The sequence below is a fragment of the Hemitrygon akajei genome, chromosome 20, assembly GCF_048418815.1.
Source record: "Hemitrygon akajei chromosome 20, sHemAka1.3, whole genome shotgun sequence".
In the NCBI taxonomy this organism is placed as follows: Eukaryota; Metazoa; Chordata; class Chondrichthyes; order Myliobatiformes; family Dasyatidae; genus Hemitrygon; species Hemitrygon akajei.
Genome location: NC_133143.1, coordinates 41,269,887 through 41,292,274, shown reverse-complemented (window position 1 = coordinate 41,292,274; position 22,388 = coordinate 41,269,887). Strand labels below are relative to the sequence as shown.

Below are 22,388 nucleotides of genomic sequence, written 5' to 3'. Positions count from 1 at the left end.
CAGCCTCTGGCAATGACCTTTGCATCATCCATGAGGATGGGAGAGGTTCTGGAGGTTTGGAGGGTTGCGGATATCATTCCCTTATTCAAGGAAGGGAGTAGGGATAGCCCAGGAACTTACAGGCCAGAGAGTCTTACATCAGTGGTTGGTAAATTGTTGGATAAGATCCTGAGAGGCAGGATTTATGAACATTTAGAATGGCATAATATGATTAGGAATAGTCAGCATGGCTTTGCCAAAGGCAGGTCATGCCTTACGAACCTGATTTAATTTTTTGAGGATGTGACTAAACACATTGGTGAAGATAGAGCCATAGGTGTAGTATATATAGATTTTAGCAAGGCATTTGATAAGGTACCCCATGGAAAGCTTATTGAGGAAGTAAGGAGGCATGGGATCCAAGGGGATATTGCTTTGTGGATCCAGAATTGGTTTGCACACAGAAGGCAGAGTGGTTGTAGACTAATGAGAAGGGGTAGGAGGGGAACCAGAATGGGGAAATGAAAAAGAGAGAAGGAGTGGGGGAAGAAATTACTGGAAGCTAGAGAAAGCGATGTTCATGCCATCAGGCTATCCAGACATATTGCCAGTTTGTGGAGGTAGTTCTAACATCAACAAGTTCCTCTTAAAATTTTAATTTTCTTATACTTGTGGCATTATCCCCACTTTCTCCAATGAAAGAGGAATGTCTGATTGAAAAACCAACCAACACATTAATCTGTTTTAAAAGAAGCTTAGAACATCCAGCAAAAACTATTTTTTTGCAGCACAAGGTGCTTGATGGCTTTTATTGACAATGGTTAGAAATTCAAATACAGCTCATTTTGAGAGATATAAACAATTATTTCAGTAGCAAGCTAAAATAGATAATTGTGGTTAATAAAAATTACAGCTAATCAAAAAGCAATGCCCACAGCAGAAAGGCTTTGACATTAAAATCATCACCATAGCTGGATCCTCTACCATCCATCAACCCTTCCACAACGTATTTAGTTGATGTTATGTTAGTATGATTAACATACTCTGGATAATAATTTTACTTTGCCTTACCAAATTTTAACCTAGAAACACAGTGTCAAAAAAATTCACCATTTAGATAACAGAATAGAAATTATTAAAGTAAATTTTAAGCTTTAAGCAGAAAGGATGAGGGGAATGGATATAAACTGGTAGACAAAAATCAAATTTTAATCTGAAATTTATCAGCAAACTGCTCAAAATCTGGGATAAACCTTTGGATACACAAGTGAAAATTTCAACAAGAATGCAAAGGGCTTTATTGGAGGAGGGGGAAGGTCTGTCTCCAAATGGCCAAATTAAAATTTGTAGAGTCCTGATGAACGAGGTGCAAAGGTCATTAAAAGTTTGAAGTTCCATTATCCAACATCTTATTACAGTTGTCACCTTCTATCATTCTTTAGGAATATCAAAAAATAACTTATGGCCTAAAGTAATGGTGGTAAATTTTTTTACATGAGACAAACTCCTCTCTCTTACATGTGCCTCTTGTTTTACTAAAGGACTTGAAGCACATAATTTCCATTCTCTCCACTCCTGTTAAAAATGTATTTCATCATTCAATTTATTTTATTTGACAGATCATCAATATAGGATCACTATGATTTATATATAGTGCATTTTGTGCTATCTTATTTTGATTTATAATAAGTATCCTTATGAACTGTATTTGTGTATATGAAATTCAACAAAAATATCAGAAAAAGAAAGAAAATGACAATGCAAAAATATAATGTAAAAGTATAATGAATGTTTATAATAATCAAGGCATAATTATGCTAAGTTCCACACCATTTTTTCAACCACCAATAAATTCTATTCTAGTAAATCCCCTGGGAATCCCTTAGGTTATTTTGAAAAAAGGTTTCATGATTGCACTGTCAAACTTGCTATTGTAGACATTAGCCAATTGATTTGAAGATATGTGGGTTACATGGCACTTTATTTAAGGATCATTGAGCCTCCCATAAAACAAGATGCTCTGTGTCTTTTTGTGACGTATAAAGAACAGGAATGGATGGTCAGCCATAAATTCTTCTATGGTTCCCATTGAACATCCCACAAGGCCAACTGCTGTGGCAGCAGCTGCTTCTGTGCCTTCCTCATTAACTTCTACAAAGGATTGATGAACGACTTTTGACAAAGAGAGATCATTACTGTTACTCATTCCAGAGAGATTAGCTTTCCCTATACCAAAAGCATCTTCCATCCCCATTTGGGAGAGGATTGATGTAAGATCATAGTTTTCCTCCAGCCTGAATTTGGGTAGAGTGACCTTAACCTTTGTGATGTACATGATTTTTGGGTTGGTCCAATTTCTCAGGCAATCCAGAGTGAAACTACGTTGAAGCTAAAAATAAACAGAAAATGAAGTTAGCATTAAGTTGTTGAAGTTGTTAAGTTATCTAAATTGTCAAAGAATTTTAAATCAATTACAGTAATTCTGAGTGATGCAAAGTCACCACCACAGTAGCGTAACATCTAGCACAACGCTATTACAGCGTTGGGTTTCAGAGTTTCGAGTTCAGTCCTGACGTCTTCTGTAAGAAGTCTCTGTATGTCAACCCCATGGAGTGCGTGGATTTTCTCCAGGTCCTCTAGACTCCTTCCACAGCCCAAAGGTGTAACGGGTAGGTTAACTGGTCATTGTAAGTCGTCTCGTGATTAGATCAGGGTTAAATAGGTATTGCCGGGGGCTCCTGGGCCAAAAGGGCCTATTGTGTGCTGTATCTCAAGATAAATAAATAACGTCAGGATATTATGTCTGTAATTCTGTGACTTTAAAAGATATAGTCAGCCTATGAAGTACCTTCATAAAGCAATTGGTAAAGCAGGAAAAATATGAAAATCTATGGACTCAGTAGGTCATATATTGACAGCAGATTATGTATCCAGTCAGCTTACTGAAACTTTAGAGATAATTTGCTTAAGTGCACACACGACCACCAGATAGTGTGGCAGTTGAATCAGCATTAGCAACAGCATAGCTAAGACTTTACCTTTCCCCAGGGAGTAGATTTCAAACAAGATTGTAGAAATACGTAAACAGAAGGAAATTATTAATTAAATATATTACAAACCTCCTGTACCTAATAAAGTGACCACCGAGTTTATGTTTGTGGTTTTCTGCTGATGTAGCCCATCCACGCCAAGGTTCGACATGTTGTGTGTTCAGAGATGTTCTTCTACACACCACTGTTGTAACCTGTAGCTATTTGAATTAGTGTTGCCTTCCTGTCAGCTTGAACCAGTCTGGCCATTCTCCTCTGAATCTCTCACTACCAAGGTATTTTTGACCAGTTGCTTGCTGGATTTTTATTTTTTGGGTTTTTTTTTGCATCATTCTCTTTAAACTCTAGAGACTATCGTGCATGAAAATCCCAGGAGATCAGCAGCTTTTGAAATAATCAAACAACCTCAACTGGGCGCGAACAATCAGTCTATGGTCAAAGTCACTTAGATAGATAGATAGATAGATAGATAGATAGATACTTTATTCATCCCCAAGGGGAAATTCAATGTTCCTCCAGTATGATATCACATAAACACAAGACAGACCAAGACTAACTGACCAAAAAAACCACATAATTATAACATACAGTTACAACAGTGCAAAGCAATACCATAATTTGATAAGAGCAGACCATGGGCACGCTCATTTCTTTCCTATTCTGATATTTGATCTGAGCACAACTGGCCCTCTTGACTATGTCTGCATTCTTTGATACATTGAGTTGCTGCTATATGATTGGCTGAGTAGATATTTGCATTAATGTGCAGCTGTAAAGTGTACCTAATAAAGTGGCCACTGAGTGTATAATTTATATGCATTTTCAATTATATGATTTATCCATCTGTATTTACAATCTATAGTATCCTATTGTTCCATTTGTGTTTTATTTGGATTTATTTGGCAAGAAGGCTGAAGTACAGGTGTTAATGCATTAATTCAGATTAGGTAGCCCCAAAAGATAACAGTTTGAAAATTTAGCTCGGAAAGAGTGAACTCCATTGAATCAAAACACTTTCACATTGGCAACATTCATCCTGAAAATAGAAAGAAGCTTCATTCGAGCTTCAGGAGTATAAGTGGATCAGCAACTGTAAAAATAGATTAGCCATCATGAAGTGGCAGAGCACACGCGATGGGCCAAATATCCTAATTCTGCTCCTATATCTTATGGTATATAGAAATAGGTGTGACTAGTAAATTGAGGACAAATTGTATTTTATGTGCATTTTGTTGTGTTGAAGCTCTTGCCACTGGAAAAACTGAATGGACACAATTCACCCTAACAATAAAGTCCTTTCCCTGTCACATCTCCTGCAATATGATGATGTTGTTAGCATCAGCAGATTTTATTAATTAGTTAAAAAACTACAAACTGGACTGAAACGTCACAGTCCAGATAAATAATTTATAATATATTAAGGAGTACATCACACTGAAGATTTGTGAATAATACATGAATTAAACTATTCATCAGGAATACTGCTTTTTTTAAAGTAATAAAGCTCCCACTCTCATCCGCATTACAAATGATTCATTGCAGCAGTCCTTTGTAAAGATCAGCTACTGATCAAATGAGCCTGGGATCAATCACAGCAACAGGGCATGGACAGCCTGCTCCATTCACAGGGTTCCTAGCAACAACACAATTCCTATGCATAAGGAAATGAATGGCACAGCAGCTGCTTATCTAACTGTAAGACCATATATTTGAAATGCACAAGCTAAGCTTCTACCCTCCTAAAGGGAATTAAACTGTCAAAATTGAGCTCTTAAGATATCCAAATTTTGAGGTTGTAGTTTGGTGTTAGAACATGGAGCACTACAGCACAGTACAGACTCTTCAGCTCACGATGTCGAGTTGATCTTTCAACCTATTCTAAGATCAACCTAACCTTTCCCTAATACATAGTCCTCCATTTTCTATCATACATGTACCTATCTAAGAGTTTCTTAAATGACCCTAATGTATCTACTTCTACCGCTGCCCCGGCAGAGTGTTTAATGCACATATCACTCTCTGTCAGAAGAACATCCCCCTTATACTTTCCTCCAATCACCTTAAAATTATGTCCCATTATGTTAGTCATTCCACTCTGAAAAAAACGTCTCTGGCTATTTATCTAAACCTCGTATATTGTACACCTCTATCAAGTACCTCTCATCCTCCTTCACTCCAAAGAAGGAAAACCTTAGCTTGTTCAAACTATTTTCATAAAATAGTTATGAAATAGCTGTCCTTTAATCCAGGCAGCATCCTGGTAAATCACCTCTGCACCTTCTCTGAAGCTTCCTATAATGAGATGACCAAAACTGAATACAATATCCAAAGAGTGAACTAATCAAAGGATTTATAGAACTGCAACATTACTTTGCAGCTCTTGAACTGAATACCCAACTAATAAATACCAAAATACCATATGCCTTCTTAACAACCATATCAACTTGCGTGGCAATGCTGAGGGACCTATGGACATGGATCCCAAGATATATCTGCTTCTCCACGCTGCTAAGAATTCTGCCATTAATGCTTTATTTTGCCTTCAAATTCAACCTTCTAAAATGAATCACTTTACACTTTTCTAGGTTGAACTTCATATGCCACTTCTCAGCCCAGCTCTGCATCCTGTCAATGTCCCGCTGTAATCTACAACAAACCTGCATACCGTCCACAATTCCATCAACCTTCTTGTTGCCTGCAGTCCTACTAATCAATGCTTCCTCTTTCTCAACCATTTATAAAAATTACAAGGTGCAGGTGTCCCAGAAGAGATCTGGTCACTAATCATTGACTCCAGAAAGAATACGCTCCATCTATTACCACCCTTTGTCTTCTTTGGGCAAGCCAGTTCTAAATCCACACAGCAAAGTTTCCCTGGATCTCATGCCTTCTGACTTTTTGAATGAACCTTCCAAGGGGAACTTTATCAAATGCCTTATTAAAATCCCTATAAACTACATCCACTTCATCAGCATGTTTTGTCATATCCTCAAAGAATTCAATCAGGGTTGTGAGGCATGATCAGCCTCTTAAAGCTATACTGAATATCCCTAATCAGAAAATGCTTCTCCAAGTGCTTATGAATGCTGTCTCTAAGAAGCTTCTCCAATAATTTGCTCATCACCGAATTAAGATACACTGGCCAATAATTCCAAGGGTTAATTCCCTTTCTTGAACAAAGGAATAAGATTTGCCATTCTCCAATCATCTGGGACAACTTCTGCAGTGAGGACATAAAAATTATTTCCAAAGGCACAACAATCTCTTCCCTCGCTTCTTGTAGTAACCTGGGGTATATTCCATTTGGCCCCAGGGACTTATCTAACCTAATATCATCTTAAAGTTTCAGCACATCCTCTTTCTGAATGTCGACACATTCAAGCATATCAGCCTGCTTTACATTGTCTTCACAAACATCAAGGTCCACCTCACTGATGAATACTAAAGCAAATTAGCCATTAAGGACTTGTCATACCTCCTCTGATTCCAGGTTCGTATTTCCTCTACTATCCCTGATTGGCCTGCCTCAATAAGGCCATCCTCCTGTTCATCATAAATGTGTAGAACATCTTGGGGTTTTCCTTAATTCTATTTGCCATGGTCTTCTCATGCCACCTTCTCGCTTTCCTAAGTCCATTCTTCAGCTCCTATCTTGTAACCCTTTAGAGCTCTGTACGATCTTTGCTTCCTAAACCTACAGTAAGTATATACTAGCACAACATGCAGCAGATATTCAGCCCTACAAATGTGCCCATAGTCCAACCTCCAGTCACAACTTTCCTTACATGCCTCTGCTTATCCATTATTGTAGAGAGAAATTTATGTAATAATTTTAAGCTTGAAATATTCTAATAATTCTGCTGGCACATATCTTCACCATCCTCAGTATGAAAAAAATCTTCCTATTTCATTTCTAAGGAATAAGCATCCTTATTCTATGCAAATGATTATACAAACTTTGTAGTTTCAGTTTCATCAGCATTTCTAGTATAAATGCAATTTCAGACATCAGTTTTAGAGCTGTTAATCCCAATACACGTGGGCAACCAACTATCATTGTTTCTAGTTGTACCGGGTCTCTCCCATTAAGGAAATAAGCTACACACACAAAATACTGGAGGAAGTCAGCAGACCAGGCAGCATCTATGGAAAAGAGTAAACAGTCGCTATTTCGAGTTGAGATCCTTCATAAGGATGAAATGTCATGAGTCCATTGACATCATCAGGATGAAGGGTCCTGATAATGTCATTTTGTGTGTGTTGCAAGGATTTCCAGCATGTTTGTGGAAGGAAGTAAAATGTGGAAGGAAATAAGATGATTAGTTTGCTCTGATCTTGAATGGAGGTCCTTACTGCACACATACAGTTTCCACTTGCTTAAATATTGTCTATTTGACATTTACTAGAACATAACTGATTAAAGCTGCAAAGCAAACTTCTCCACCCCAAGTGCAAGTTGTTGGCTCGTGCTGAATGTATTCATAAAAATGGCTCAAGCTAGCAACTTTGCTTCATTTTTCCATGTGGAGAACTTAGCCAAACCTAACTTTAGCTTGATCATACAATACAAAACAAGGCTTCTTACGTTAATTGTGTGAATCTATTTTTGGAAGAGTGCTGAATTCATTTTTGAACTGCTAATTTGACATAATATTTTACATTATAACATCCAACTTACATTTTCGAGTCCATTGACATCATCTGGCAATAGAATGACCATACTAAGCTCATCCTGAAGATAGGGGAGTTCAATTATCTTGACTCCAGATTTACAGTTGTAACTGTAATTAAAATACGTGGTCTGGTGCATCATTTCCACATCTTTGACTTGATTCTACATGTAAAATAAGATATTATTAGCAAAGTCAGGGACACCTGTGATCAGGTAAACAAGAAATACTGCCCGAATTTTCCAATCACACATTTCAGGATGTTACTGCCTTTCACACAATTATGTGCACATGAACAAGTTCCAAAATCTGACAGGTATTGGTTCATGATTGTCATTCTTGCATATTTTATATAGATCAAATCAATACACAATACATTGAGAAAGAATAAGGTAAAGCAATGACAACATAGAATAAAGTACAAAAGCGCGGTACAGGTAAACATAGAAACATAGAAAACCTACAGCACAATACAGGCCCTTCGGCCCACAGTGCTGTGCGGAATATGTCCTTACCTTAGAAATTACCTAGGGTTACCCATAGCCCTCTACTTCTCTAAGCTCTGTGTATCCATCCAGGAGTCTCTTAAAATACCCTATCGTATCCTCCTCCACTACCACCACTGGCAGCCCATTCCATGCACTCACCACTCTTTGTGTACAAACGTTTGTAAAAAAGCTTACCCCGATATCTTCTCTGTACCTACTTCCAAGCACCTTAAAACTGTGCCCTCTCGTGTTAGCCATTTCAGCCCTGGGAAGAAACCTGACTATCCACACGATCAATGCCTTTCATCATCTTATATACCCCAATCAGGTCACCTCTCATCCTCCGTCGCTCCAAGGAGTAAAGGCCAAGTTCACTCAGCCTATCCTCATAAAGCATGCTTCCCAAGCCAGGCAACATCCTTGTAAATCTCCTCTACACCCTTTCTATGGTTTCCACATCCTTCCTGTAGTGAGGCAACCAGAACTGAGCACAGTACTCCAAGTGGGGTCTGACCAGGGTCCTATACAGCTGCAACATTAACTCTCTGCTCCTAAGCTCAATCCCATGATTGATCAAGGCCAAAGCACTGTATGCCTTCTTAACTACACAGTCAACCTGCACAACAGCTTTGAGTGTCCTATGGACTCAGACCCCAAGATCCCTCTGATCCTCCACACTGCCAAGAGTCTTACCATTAATACTATATTCAACCATAATATTTGACCTACCAAAATGAACAACCTCACACTTAGCTAGGTTGAACTCCACCTGCCTCTTCTCAGCCCAGTTTTGCATCCTATCAATGTCCCATTGTAACCACTGACAGCCCTTCACACCATCCACAACACCCCCAACGTTTGTGTCATCAGCAAACTTACTAACCCATCCCTCCACTTCCTCATCCAGGTCATTTATAAAAAACACAAAGGGTAGAGGGTCCCAGAACAGATCCCTGAGGCACACCACTGGTGACCAACCTCCTTGCAGAATATGACCCATCTACAACTACCCTTTGCCTTCTGTGGGCAAGCCAGTTCTGGATCCACAAAGCAATGTCCCCTTGGATCCCATGCCTCCTTACTTTCTCAATAAGCCTTGCATGGGGTATCTTATCAAATGCCTTGCTGACATCCATATACACTACATCTACGACTCTACCTTCACCAATGTGCTTAGTCACATCCTCAAGAAATTCAATCAGGTTCGCAAGGCACGACCTGCCTTTGACAAAGCCATGCTGACTATTCCTAATCAAATTATGCCTCTCCAAATATTCATATATCAATAAAGTGTACATCAATAATGAGGTAGAGTGTGAGGTCAGGAGTCCATCTTATTAAACAAGAGTCTGATAATGGGTTAGAAGATGTCCTTGAGTTTGGAGATAATGTGCTTTCATGCTTTTGTATCTTCTGCACAATGGGAGAGGGAGAAGAGAGAATGTCTAGGGTCTTTCATTAAGCTGTATAGGGAGTAGAGTAGGAGGCTGAAGATGCAACCTTGTTGACCACCAGGGTTTAGAATAATCATGGTGGAAGTGTTGATGAAAAAGTAAGTAATTCAATCAGAAACCTCAATTTAAACAAGGGAAACTGTAATGGCATGAGGAGCACATTGCCTACAATAGACTGGGGGCCTCATGAAGAGACATCTTGGTGGGTAAGCAATGGCTAAAACATGAAGAGCACATGCAGGGCTTGAAACAGTTATACCCATCTTTCTGGAGACTAAGCAAATGAAAAAGTAACCCATTCATGGGTTATTACAGAAGTTAAGTTTAGCATCAGATACAAAACGAAGGAATTTTTACTGGTCTGAGGATTGAGAACAGTTTAGAATATAGAAACAAAAAGGGACCAACAATTTGATTAAGGTAAGGAAAATTGAGTACGAGAGTAAACTTGCAAGGAATTTAAAAGTGGATTACAAAGCATCAAGTATGTAAAAAGAAACCAATAGGTAAATGTTCAAAAATAGTGATTCCTTACTGTCAGAAGCAGGAGTAGCTGTTTGTCATTTAAGTTATGTTAATCTAAGTTCATGTTAACTTAAGTTTGTCATTCTCGTACTGTGCTGTTGCTGCATGGAGCTGAATTTCACTACATTCACATCTTGTGTATGCTTGCCTATGACAATAAACTTGAACTTGAAATTTGAATTTAAGTAATAGTGGACGAATTAAACAAATATTTTGGTCTGATCTTGATGGAGAACCAAAAGCCCAATAACAGAGCAAAATTAAAGTACTATTACTGGAGAAATCAAAGGGACTGGAATCCAATACATTCCTAGGACATTTTTAATCTGACTCTTAGGATACTAAATGAGGGAACAATAGAAATGGTGGATGTGTTGATTGTCATCTTCCAAAATTCTATAAGTTATGTAACAGTTCAAAGTTCTATATACATTTATTATCAAAATATATATATGTCACCATATACTTCTCTGAGATTGATTTTCTTGCAGGCATTCACAGTAGAACAAAGATTTACAATTGAATCAGTGAAAACTACACACAAAGTCTGATAAATCACCAATGTGCAAAAGAAAAAAATTGCAAATATAAAAATTGAAATAAACATAATATTAATTATTAATAATAATATTAAATAATACTAAATTCCTACAAAATGGAAGGGTGACTCATGTAACTCCATTGTATTAAAAGGGAGGGAGCATGAAAGCAGGACTACAGACCTAAATGGCCAAACATCAGATACAGGGGAAATATTTGTGTGCATCTGCAGGATATGATAACAGGGCACGTCAAAATATCATCAGGATTAAACCAAGTCAATGCGGTGCTTATGAAAGGGAAATCGTTCTTCATAAGTTTGCCTTAGTTTATTTCAGGGAAAGACTAAGAAAGAACCAGTGGATTGAATACATTTTCAGATAGCCTCTTTTGAAGATACACACAAAGAAGCTAATGTGTAAAATTAAGCATGTTGGATCGTGTGCAATTTACCAGGAAGAATTGGAAATTGTTAAAACAGAAGAAACAGTACAGATAAAAGGACAGAGAAGCATATGGTAGTAGGCACAGATGTAACCATTTTTCTTACTAAAGCAAGCAGACACTTTATAACAGGTAGAGTGACAACTATTTTTAAATAGAACAATGAGCTCTGTGAAAAATAATACCCAAATTAATACAATGAAAGACATGAAATGATTCTGTATATTTAGCTGGAGAGTGACACTCAGCTGAAATTTCACGTCTTTCTTAACGAAATAGTAGATGAAGCAATCGTTATCATTGTTTAATCTTTCCCTCATTACCTTGTTTAATTTGAATTTTCCACTGTATGTATTTTCTTTCTTAAATTGATCTTTCCAAGTTCCCTTAAAATAAATGGCATTCACAAGGACAAGCTTTGTGGAAGGCACCAGGCTTTTTGGGGGAAACATATTCTTGATTTTTCCTGAAGAGAAAACAAAACGCTCACTTACATGAATAGATCAAAGATGAAATTACAGGGAAATAGCTGATGAATAGCAACAGTCACAAAAAGTTATGAATCAGAGGTTTAACAGATACAAAAGAGATCTTCTAAGCTTCCAAAACATTACTTGATGTTAAAGGAAAAGAAAAACATCTTCCATATGTTGGAAATCTAAACCGATAAATAGACGATAGCCGTGGGAAGAGCTCACGTTTCAGGTCTGGAACCATTCATTAGGAAGGTAGGATATGTGTCTGGTTGTGAATTTTGTTGGAGCTGATAACAATTGTTCAGCATGATTTGTGAATGTAGAGGCTGGGTGAGATGGAAGGCAAGAACCTGGGGACTCTGTTCTTCCTCTACCCATGTGATAAAGGGGCAAGAGTGGAGGTGTGAGAAATACATGAGATGTGGGCACAATTTAAAGGTCCACACTTCCCAACAATATAACCTTTTAAAATGTAGTCCCCACCAATGGCATTTCACAAGGGACAACTGGCTGATTAGTACCACACTTACTCTGATATGTTTGCCTTTCGGCATTGGGAAACATCTCTCAGTCTGAAGGTTGGATGGCTGCAGGAGAATGTTTTCTGTGTGAATTCCCTGTTATGGTCCAGTCCGGAGCCTGCATTCCGGGTCTTGATCTGGTCTGCAGACTCCTGACTCCGGGTCTTGTACCCGGCCCTCCTTTCACCCTTGAGCCCAAGTAGTCACACCTGTGGATCATCGTGGCTTGTTTGGACTCTAGGAGGCTCACCTGATGCCCATTGGCTGGTGGTGTATATAGGGGGCTGTGGGACTGAGTGGCGGTGGCTTGTCCTGTATCTCTGGTTGCCCTGGCTTGGAGTTCCCCTCGTTAAAGATGAGTTCTTTGAGTAAGTCTGGTAGTCACCCTCTACCTAGTTCCCTTCCTATCCCTTGCCTCTGTTGGGCAAGCCTGGCTGGACTGCTGTTGCCTGGTGGGGGACTCTGCCCCTTTCCATCCCTTGCTGCTGACGGGTTGTGCCCTGCAACCTACCCAGGTGTCCTGTGACCTGTCCAGGCCCCCGTGTTCCTGCCTGGGAGGTCTGGGCCCTGCCTAGGAGTTATATGGCCTGCCTGGCCTGAACTCCAAGACTCTCCTGGAACCCCATAATCACCTTGAAGTCATGTCCCTCACGCACACCACGGTCACCACGTCTTGTCTTTTGTTTAGTTGTTCCCGTCCTGCCCCTTGTACTTCAGTGCCTGCGTCCTGCACTTGGGTCCAGCTTCCTGTCCCCTTATGACAGAACGACCCCCCCCCCCCCCTGCATGGACCCAGCAATGCAGGCACTGTAGTCACGTCCTGTCACCCTGGGGTTCCCTATTGTCTGAACATTTCTCCCCCACCCACCCATATCTTCTCTAGCTTTAGAGACCCTCCTCGGTCACCTGGAGACTCCCTTTGACGGGGAGTGGGGGGGTACTGTTATGGTCTGGTCTGGAGCCTGCATTCTGGGTCTTGATCTGGTCTGTGGACTCTGGACTCTGGGTCTTGTAGCCATCCCTCCTTTCACCCGTGCCCAAGTAGTCATACCTGTGGATCATCGTGGCTTGTTTGGACTCGAGGAGGTGCACCTGATGCCCATTGGCTGGTGGTGTATATAGGGGGCTCTGGGACTGAGTGAAGTTGCGGGGCTTGTCCTGTGTATCCTGTTCTTCCGGTTGCCCTGGCTTGGAGTTCCCCTCGTTAAAGATGAGTTCTTTGAGTTAAGTCTGGCAGTTACCCTGGACCTAGTTCCCTTCCTATCCCTTGCCTCTGTTGGGCAAGCCTGGCTGGACTGCTGTTGCCTGGTGGGGGACTCTGCCACTACCTATCCCTTGCTGCTGATGGGTTGTGCCCTGCAACCTACCCAGGTGTCCCGTGACCTGCCCAGGCCCCCGTGTTCCTGCCTGGGAGGTCCGGGCCCTGCCCAGGAATTATGCAGCCTGCCCAGAGGTCTCTGCCCCTACCTATCCCTCGTTGTCAATGGGTTGTGCCCTGCAACCTACCCTGTGACCTGCCCAGGCCCCTGTGCTCCTGCCTGGGAGGTCCGGGCCCTGGCCAGGAGTTATGCAGCCTGCCCAGTGAACTCCTAGACCCTGCCTGAACTCCAAGACTCTCCTGGAACCCCAGAATCACCTTGAACGTCACGTCCCTCACGCACACCACGGTCACCACATCTTGTCTATCGTTTAGTTGTTCCCGTCCTGCCCCTCGTACTTCAATGCCTGCGTCCTGCACTTGGGTCCAGTCCCTGTCCCCTTATGACATTCCCGGAAAGAATTATTCAGCATTACTCACCTGCTGTCTGTTCTTCAATCCAAGTGTTGATCTCTTTTCTAACTTCCTCTGCTGCATTGACAAAGTCAACAGCACTCAGCCCTGCCTTATAATATTTCTCAGCAGCCTCAAGAAACTCCTGAAGGGTTATAGAGAGCAGATCAAAACAATTAGTGGGTAGACCGTAAATAATCTCTTTGAAATTTGGCAACATATTATTAACAATGCTATTCCAAGATGAGATGAGGTTAGTTGGACAATTCTACACTCAACTGACTCAATGACCATTAGTGAGTGAAAATATCAATTAAAGTAAACCATCAGTGTATAAATAATCACCAGATGCTGAATTGCAGATTGAAATACTTTGCTTAAATGTATGAATTTGTCTTTAATTAGTCAATTTCTTCTGCCTTTTAATTAGATGTATCAAATCAACAGGTGCATTGCTTTCATCTCACTGGCTTTATGAAAAATTTCCATCTCTGAAATGGTCAACTTCAAAATTCTTAACTGTAAGTGTGACAACAAATCTTTTTTTTTGGAGTGGCTAGATGAAAAAAAAACTAGATGTGGAAACTTTCTAAATAAATGGACCTTATTTAGGTTTGTCATGGGGCTATGCAGGCAGTGTTCTTGTAGTATCTAGCTCCTTGTCATAGAAATCCTAGTTGGAAGAAGAGTAAATATGGTTTCTTCTTAAATCTTGCTGTTCTTGTGCTTCTACTTTCACCCAGGCTTCCAAATGGAATCTTACTCTATAGACCCTGTTCTATCTCTCCCTGTTCTATTGGTCTGTTGACCAAATAACCGTAGGCAAGTAGTGATGTTTACTATATATGAGATTTATAAATGCTGTATATGGTATAGAGTAAAAATTCTGGATTATTTGCTAACTTCATTAAAATTCTAATATTTAGCATCCCATCTGGTTTATTTTCAGAAAATTCAAAAATAGTCCATGATGGGTTTCTCTTAGGAATTCTGGTTTCTTTCAGGATGCCAAAAATGTGCTGGCAAGTTAATTGACAACTGTGAGTTACCCACAGGTGTAGGTAAATGGGAGGTGGGGGGGGGGGGGGGTTAGAACTAAGGGAAATGATGGGCCTAATGCAAGAGACTAAGGTGAAGTGTACAGGAAACTAGGAGAGTGAAATGGGACTGATCGGATTGTTATGTTGGGAGCTGGAATGAACCTGATAGTCTAAATGATGTCCATTTGGATGTGTAGGTGTCTGTCAATATACTCATTTATAAATAAGGACCAAACCTACAAAATCTTATTGCAAGGAAGATGTTCGTACATGTGATTGGTGAATTTCAACAATTAGTATATATGCTTCAAATAGTATCAAACACTTTTCTTAACATATAACCATGTACCAAAATCACTTCCAAAGATTGAAAAGGTAAGTTCTTATTAACACCAATGTTTTTGAACATAACTGTAAGGAAGTTGTAGGTCTTCTCCCCATAGAGGCGATTGGCTGTCTTCAAGGCATAATTTGCTTTAGGGTTGATGAGCTCAACTTGCAGCTTCTGAAATTCAGAGTGGACATCTTTGACTTCATCAAAACCAAGCGCCTAAAAGACAAGATAAACATTCATTAATGGAATCAATGTGCATTTTGTAATCCAGTTATAAATGAAGGAAACCATACCAATGATTTTTGAGAACTGTAAATATGAACTGACATGAAAGAGAACACTATCTGAGCAATGACTTGTGTTAATATTATGTAAAAGTTCATTGCTGATTATCAGTATAGTGTTTGACCAGCCCTGGTAATTTAAGCAATACTTAATGATGTTAATCTTCTTGCATATTTTAAAACTTCATTTGCACATGTTGAGTATAATTTTTGGATATTTTACATGTAAGTCTGACTTCATATATTCTTAATTTCTTATGAATGTGTGACTTAATCATCATAAATTTGCTGTATTAAATATGCTTGGTAATTGTCTAGTTCTTTCTCATTCAATTGTAGATGTGAGTGCTGCCCAAATAATGCACCTGCAGCTTGGACGCTATCTCCTGACCCCCGTTTTCAATTGAGTGGAGATTGGCTTACTGCTGAATTGTGTACTTCCTACTTCACACACAAGGAGAACAGTACAGAGTTGATTATTATCAACAAGTGATTTTTCAGCCAACCATCAAATTCTCATTATTTCACTTTTCCTTATTTTTATGAGAATATGATCAGTCAAAACCTGTGTGGATGAGGGTGTGTCTGCAAAGACTTATTGTACATTCCCAAACTAAAAGGTGTGGATGACCCAGGAGGTACATTGTCTGCTGAAGGCTAGATCTGTGGCATTCAAGTCTGGCAACCCAGGCCTGTACCAGAAAACCAGGTATGATTTGTGAAGGGCTATTTCGAGGGCGAAGAGAACAACTTTGACGAGGTTGGAGGTGACATCGGATGGCAGGATTTGCAAGATATTACTTCTTACAAAGTGAAACCCAATAGCATGAACGGCAGCAATGCTTCACTACCAGATGAACTCAACGCTTTCTATGCCCGCTCTAAAAGGGAGAATACAACTACAGCAATGAAAATCCCTGCTGCACCTGATGACCCTGTGATCTCTGACTCAGAGACTGATGTTAGGCTGTCTTTAAAGAGAGTGAACCCTCACAAGGCGGAGGGTCCCGATGGAGTACCTGGTAAGGCTCTGAAAACCTGTGCCAACCAACTGGCGAGAGTATTGAAGGACATTTCCAAACTCTTACTGCTACAGGCAGAAGTTTTCACTTACTTCAAAAAAATAATTATTATACCAGTGCCTAAGAAGAATAGTGAGCTGCCTTAATGACTATCACTCAGTAGCACTCACATCTAAGTGACGAATTGCTTTGAGAGGTTGGTCATGACTAGACTGAACTCCTGCCTCAGCAAGAACCTGGACCCATTGCAATTTGCCTATCGCCTCAATAGGTCAATGGCAGATGCAATCTCAATGGCTCTCCACACGGCTTTAGACCACCTGGACAACACAAACACCTATGTCAGGATGCTGTTCATCGAATATAGCTCAACATTTAATACCATCATTCTACAATATTGATTGAGAAGTTGCAGAATTTGGGCCTCTGTACCTCCCTCTGCAATTGAATCCTCGACTCCCTATTAGGAAGACCACTATCTGTGCGGATTGGTGAAAACATCTCCTCCTCACTGACAACACTGGGGCACCTTGGGTGTGTGCTTAGCCCACTGCTCTACTCTCTATATACCCATGACTGTGTGGCTAGGCATAGCTCAAATACCATCTACAAATTTGCTGGCAATACAACCATTGTTGGTAGACTCTCAGGTGGTGACGAGAGGGTGTACAGGAGTGAGATATGCCAACTAGTGGAGTGGTGTCACAGCATTAACCTAGCACTCAATGTCAGTAAGACGAAAGAACTGATTGTGGACTTCAGGAAGGGTAAGACGAAGGAGCACATACCAATTCTCACAGAGGGATCAGAAATGGAGAGAGTAAGCAGTTTCAAGTTCCTGAGTGTCAAGATCTCTGAGGATCTAACCTGGTCTCAGCATATTGATGCAGTTATAAAGAAAGCAAAGCAGCGGCTATACTTCATTAGGAGTTTGAAGAGATTTGGTATGTCAACAAATACACTCAAAAACTTCTATAGTCGTACCGTGGAGAGCGTTCTAACAGACTACATCACTGTATGGGGGTGGGGCTACTGAACAGGACTGAAAGAAACTTCAGTGGGTTGTAAATTTGGTCGGCTCCATCTTTGGACACTAGCCTACAAAGTACCCAGGACATCTTTAAGGAGTGGTGTCTCAGAAAGGCAGCTTCCATTATTAAGGACCTCCAGCACCCAGGGCATGCCCTTTTCTCACTGTTACCATCAGGTAGGAGGTACAGAAGCCTGAAGGCACACACTCAGTGATTCAGGAACAGCTTCTTCCCCTCTGCCATTCAATTTCTAAATGGACATTGAACACTTGGACACTACCTCACTTTTTAAATATATAGTACTTTGGTTTTTTCCACGATTTTTAATCTAAGCAATATATGTATACTGTAAGTGGTTCACTTATTTATTATTATTTTATTTTGTTTTTTTTCTTCTAAATTATGTATAGAACTGCTACTGCTACTGAACTGAACTACTGCTGCTAAGTTAACAAATTTCATGTCACATGCTGGTGACAGTAAACCTGATTCTGATTCTGATACTGATCCAATTTTATACTGCTGTGCTTGAGTAGTGTTGCAGGCCATTTTGAACCCTATGTTGGCTTAGCTGTAAGAGACACAGGGTGATAGATTTTTTCCTCTCCAGCTTTTGACTTTTCCCACCAATCTGGCTTCATCTATTACCTTCCAGCTATCCTCTTTCCCCTCGCACCCCCCCCCCATCTTTTAAGTCAAGCATCTCCCCCTTCCCTCTAAGTCCTGAAGAAGGGTCTCAGCCCCAAACATTATCTGTTTATTCTTTTCCACAGAGACTGCCTGACCTCCAGAGTTCCTCCAGCATTTTGTGATGGCATGCCTGCGACCGGTGGTGTTTCATAGGGATCAGTCCAAGGCCCATTGCCGTTTTTAATATGCTTCAGTGATTTGGATGTGGAAGTCGGGGGCAGTACCAGCAAGCTCAAAATACCACAAACACAAGGAGAGCTGTTGGTAGTGTGGAGACAGAGGATGATATCAATGATGTGGTAAAATTGATGTTATTTTGAAATGTGCAGAGAAATGGCAGATGGGGATGAATCCAGATAAATGTGAGGTAATACATTTCAGTAGTACTAATGAAGATACGATACAAACCATGAATGGTGGGGTTTTGGGAAGCACCAAGGAACCTTGAAGGTGGGAGCACAGGAAAGTAATATACTATAATTACGAGGTAAATGGGATACTGGCCTTCATTAGTTCAGGCACAGGATACAAGAGAGGTACTCCATCTTGGTAAAATGCTAGTCAAACATCATCTGGAGTATTGCATGTAGCTCTGGTGTCACCAATGTAAGATCTGATCATGCTGAAGGAGATTTACCAGGATGTTATTCCTGTTTCCGTTATGAGGGGAGACTGGAGAGGATAGGCCTATTTTCCCTAGAGTAAGGATGTTAATAGAGGACATGATTGGTGTACAATACTGCGCAAAAGTCTGAGGCATCTTAGATTTTTTTAATATATGATTTTAGAAGGTATGGTCTCCACAGACCCTGATCTCAACATCATTGAGGCTACCTGGAAATACCTGGAGAGAAAGAAGCAAGCGAGGCAAACAAAGTCTGCAGAGGAACTGAGGCAGATTCTCCAAGGTGCTGACAACAACCTACCAGCTGATTTTTCTGATAAAACTGCACAACAGAGTACCTATGAGAATTGATCAGGTTTTAAGGGCAAAGGGTGGTCACACCAAATAGTGATTTGATTTGGTTTGGACCAAGTGGCCTGATTCCATGTTCTAGGACTCTATGATCAATTAATATATACACTACTGGAATTACAGTATTCCAGTGAAGAAGAGTTTTCCCAAATTGGAACAAAAATTAAAGTTAACTGAGGCACCTCTCCAATAGGGTGGTGGGGTGGAGATACATCTCTACCAAAGCAGGTCGAAGGCACTCTTTTCCTCTGTAGATTACCCTTGGGCAAGGTGTAGCACCTGCTTAGCTACCCCGATCAGGGTCACACAAAGTCATGGGAGCGGGTGGTGGATGGTCATATGAGCAGTTGGTGCATATCACAAGCCCTGGTTATGCCACCACTAACGCTAGGCAGACAACCTCCAAGGAGTACTGATAATGGCTAGGGTCACCCGTCTTGTGAGGCATTGCCCAAAAGGCGGCAATGGCAAACCACTGCTGCAGAAAAATTTGCTAAGAACAATCGTGGTCATGGAAAAGTCATGATCGTCTACATCATACGACATGGCACATAACGAATGAATAAACACATACTGTAGTAATTTGTGTAGTATTGATTGTTGTGGAGGAATGTTTGAATAAAGGCAGTAAGACAGGTCAATGCGATGACTGAAAAAGCAAACTTTATTTTCTAAGGTAGAGCCGACAAAGGCAAGATGATTATGCTAGAAAAGTTAGAACAGATTAGCTGGGGTGTGAATTTCTGTTCACTATATTACAATGATATAGTGATTGCACTGGCGGGCATGTGGAGTAGACCTGACGAAATGTTACCATGATGGGACACTTGCAGCAGTGAAGAAAGAATGGAAGAGCTGGGCTGTTTACTTTGGAATGGTGGAGGCTGAGGAAGATCAAAGCTAGACACAGTAAAGAGGATCAATTTATTCTTTTTAGCAAGGTGCTCAAAAGAAAGGAAACAAAGAAATTGGTAGAAGGATTAGAGAGGAGGAATAATATATTTTTCTCTCGGAGGGTGAGTGCAGTCTGACAGGGCAGAGACATCGCCATCAATATATTTGAGTAGTGTAAATGAACAACTGTTAACTACAACCGTACAGACCTAGACGTGGCAAAGTAGATGAAATTGGGTAGTTTTTTTAAGAGAGCTCTTTTCTTTGCAGTGGAAGGCTGAACAACAGTGTTTGGTTGATGGGTCTCCATTTTAGGAAACTGTCTCATGCCATGCTCATACAGCTCCACTGCAATAATCGGAGCCATTGATTGGAGCATCTAGTGCACATATTCCGATCCATCTATGAAAAGCAACATTCCAGTACCAAATCAGGGCAGTGAAATCAAGATTCCAACTGGTGTACTTTAAGTGTAATTTTTAAATCGGTACTTCACATACTTCTGGTTTAAATGTGACTGGATCTTCAACTTCAGGTTGGTACATCAGAAACCTGTTTTGGAGTCATTGATTATATCATCACATGTGTGAAATAGAACAGCATCACTCTTTGAGTTAATTACAAACAGGACATGCCTACTCTACTTTCAAAGTTCAAAGTAAATTTATTATCAAAGTACATATATTTCACCATATACAAACCTGAGATTCATTTTCCTACTTAGTAAATCAAAGAAACATAATAGAATCAATGAAAGACTGAACCCAACAGGAGGGACAAACAACCAATGTACAAAAAAAACAGCAAACTGTACAAATACAAAGAAAGATAATATTAATAAATAAGTAAGCAATAAATATCAAAGAAATGAGATAAAGAGTTATTGAGTCCATAGTTTGTGGGAACAGTTCAGTGAAGTTTCCCAAGGGACAGTACTTTTACAAAAAACAGACACCAACACTTGCAAAATAAATTGCAAATGCCTTTTATCTGCAATTTAGTCACACACACCCTCAACCTGTTCCTGGACTTCAAAGCTTCAGCAGTTGCTAGACCAAAACTCAGTGATAGTAGTGACAGGTTTGCTGAAGGAAACAAATAATGTCCTTACAAGTAGTAGAAACATGTTATAAATGAATAAATAGAAATGATAACTCTAAGAAGCCAAATAATTTGTCTTTAGCTATTCTTTAAGGAATATTTAAATATTTGGTTCTCCATCTCTCACTCATAGAATTTTAAGACCATAAGATATAGGACCAGAATTAGGCCATTTTGCCCATCGAGTCTGCTGTATCATTTTATCATGACTGATCCACTTCCCTTTCAGCACCCTATCTCCTGCCTCCTCCCCATATCCCTTCATGCCCTGACTAACTCTGAATCTATAATCTCCCTATCCACGCCTTACACTGATAGTCAGAATGAAACCAATTTTCATCTTCTGCAACACATTGAAACTCCTGCAGCATTTGAATGTTTTGTTCAATGTACCTTAAATGATGAACAGCTGGCTTGATATCATGACCCAGGACTAAACAAAGAGGGAAAGGGGTTAAACAGCCAGTGCAGAGTAACCCTGTGGCCATCCCCCCCAACAAAAGGTACACAACTTTGGATGCTGTTGGAGAGGATGACCTAACAGAGGAAAGTCACAGCCATCATGTCCCTGGCACTGAGTCTGACTCTGTGACTCAGAAGTGAAAGGTGGGGGGGGGGGGGGGGGGGGGAGAGAGGATGTGAGCTGTGCTGAAAGGATTTGTTAGTTAAGGGGACACAAAGGAGGTCCTGTGGACAAAAATGAGATTCCCAGATGGAAGGTTGCCAGGGTCCAGGACATTTCGTATCAAGTCTTCAGTATTCTTAAGTGGGAGGGTGAACAGCCAAAGGTTGTGGTCCGTGTAAATATCAATGACACTGGTAGGAAGAGTGACGTAATTCTGCAAAGGGAGTTCAGGAAGTTAGGTGCTAAGTTAAAGGGCAGGACCTCTAGGGTGGGATCTCAGGATTGCTACCAGTGCCATGTGCAAGTGAGGCCAGAAAATCGAAGATTATACAGGTTAACTCTTGGCTAAGGAGTTGGTGAAGGAGGGAGGGCATAAGATTTTTGGATCATTTGGGCTCTCTTCCAGGGAAGGTGGAACCAATACAGAAGCGATGATTTGCACTAAGCTAGAAAGGAGTAAGATGAATGTAGCC

General features: G+C 40.4%; 1 protein-coding gene across 4 annotated transcripts in view; it reads right to left on the bottom strand.

Annotated features, from left to right (window-relative positions):
- Positions 1-807: 807 nt before the first annotated feature.
- Positions 808-22,388, bottom strand: part of LOC140713745 (leukocyte elastase inhibitor-like) — a 56,249-nt gene continuing 34,668 nt past the window's right edge. For all 4 annotated transcript variants that reach the window (XM_073024211.1, XM_073024213.1, XM_073024214.1 and 1 more), the window contains 5 exons: positions 15,371-15,508; positions 13,946-14,063; positions 11,474-11,616; positions 7,708-7,863; positions 808-2,368 (listed from right to left, as the gene is read on the bottom strand). In XM_073024211.1, coding sequence (XP_072880312.1) covers positions 1,964-2,368; positions 7,708-7,863; positions 11,474-11,616; positions 13,946-14,063; positions 15,371-15,508 — 960 coding nt within the window. In that variant the 3' untranslated portion in view covers positions 808-1,963. The remainder of the gene's footprint in view (positions 2,369-7,707; positions 7,864-11,473; positions 11,617-13,945; positions 14,064-15,370; positions 15,509-22,388) is intronic.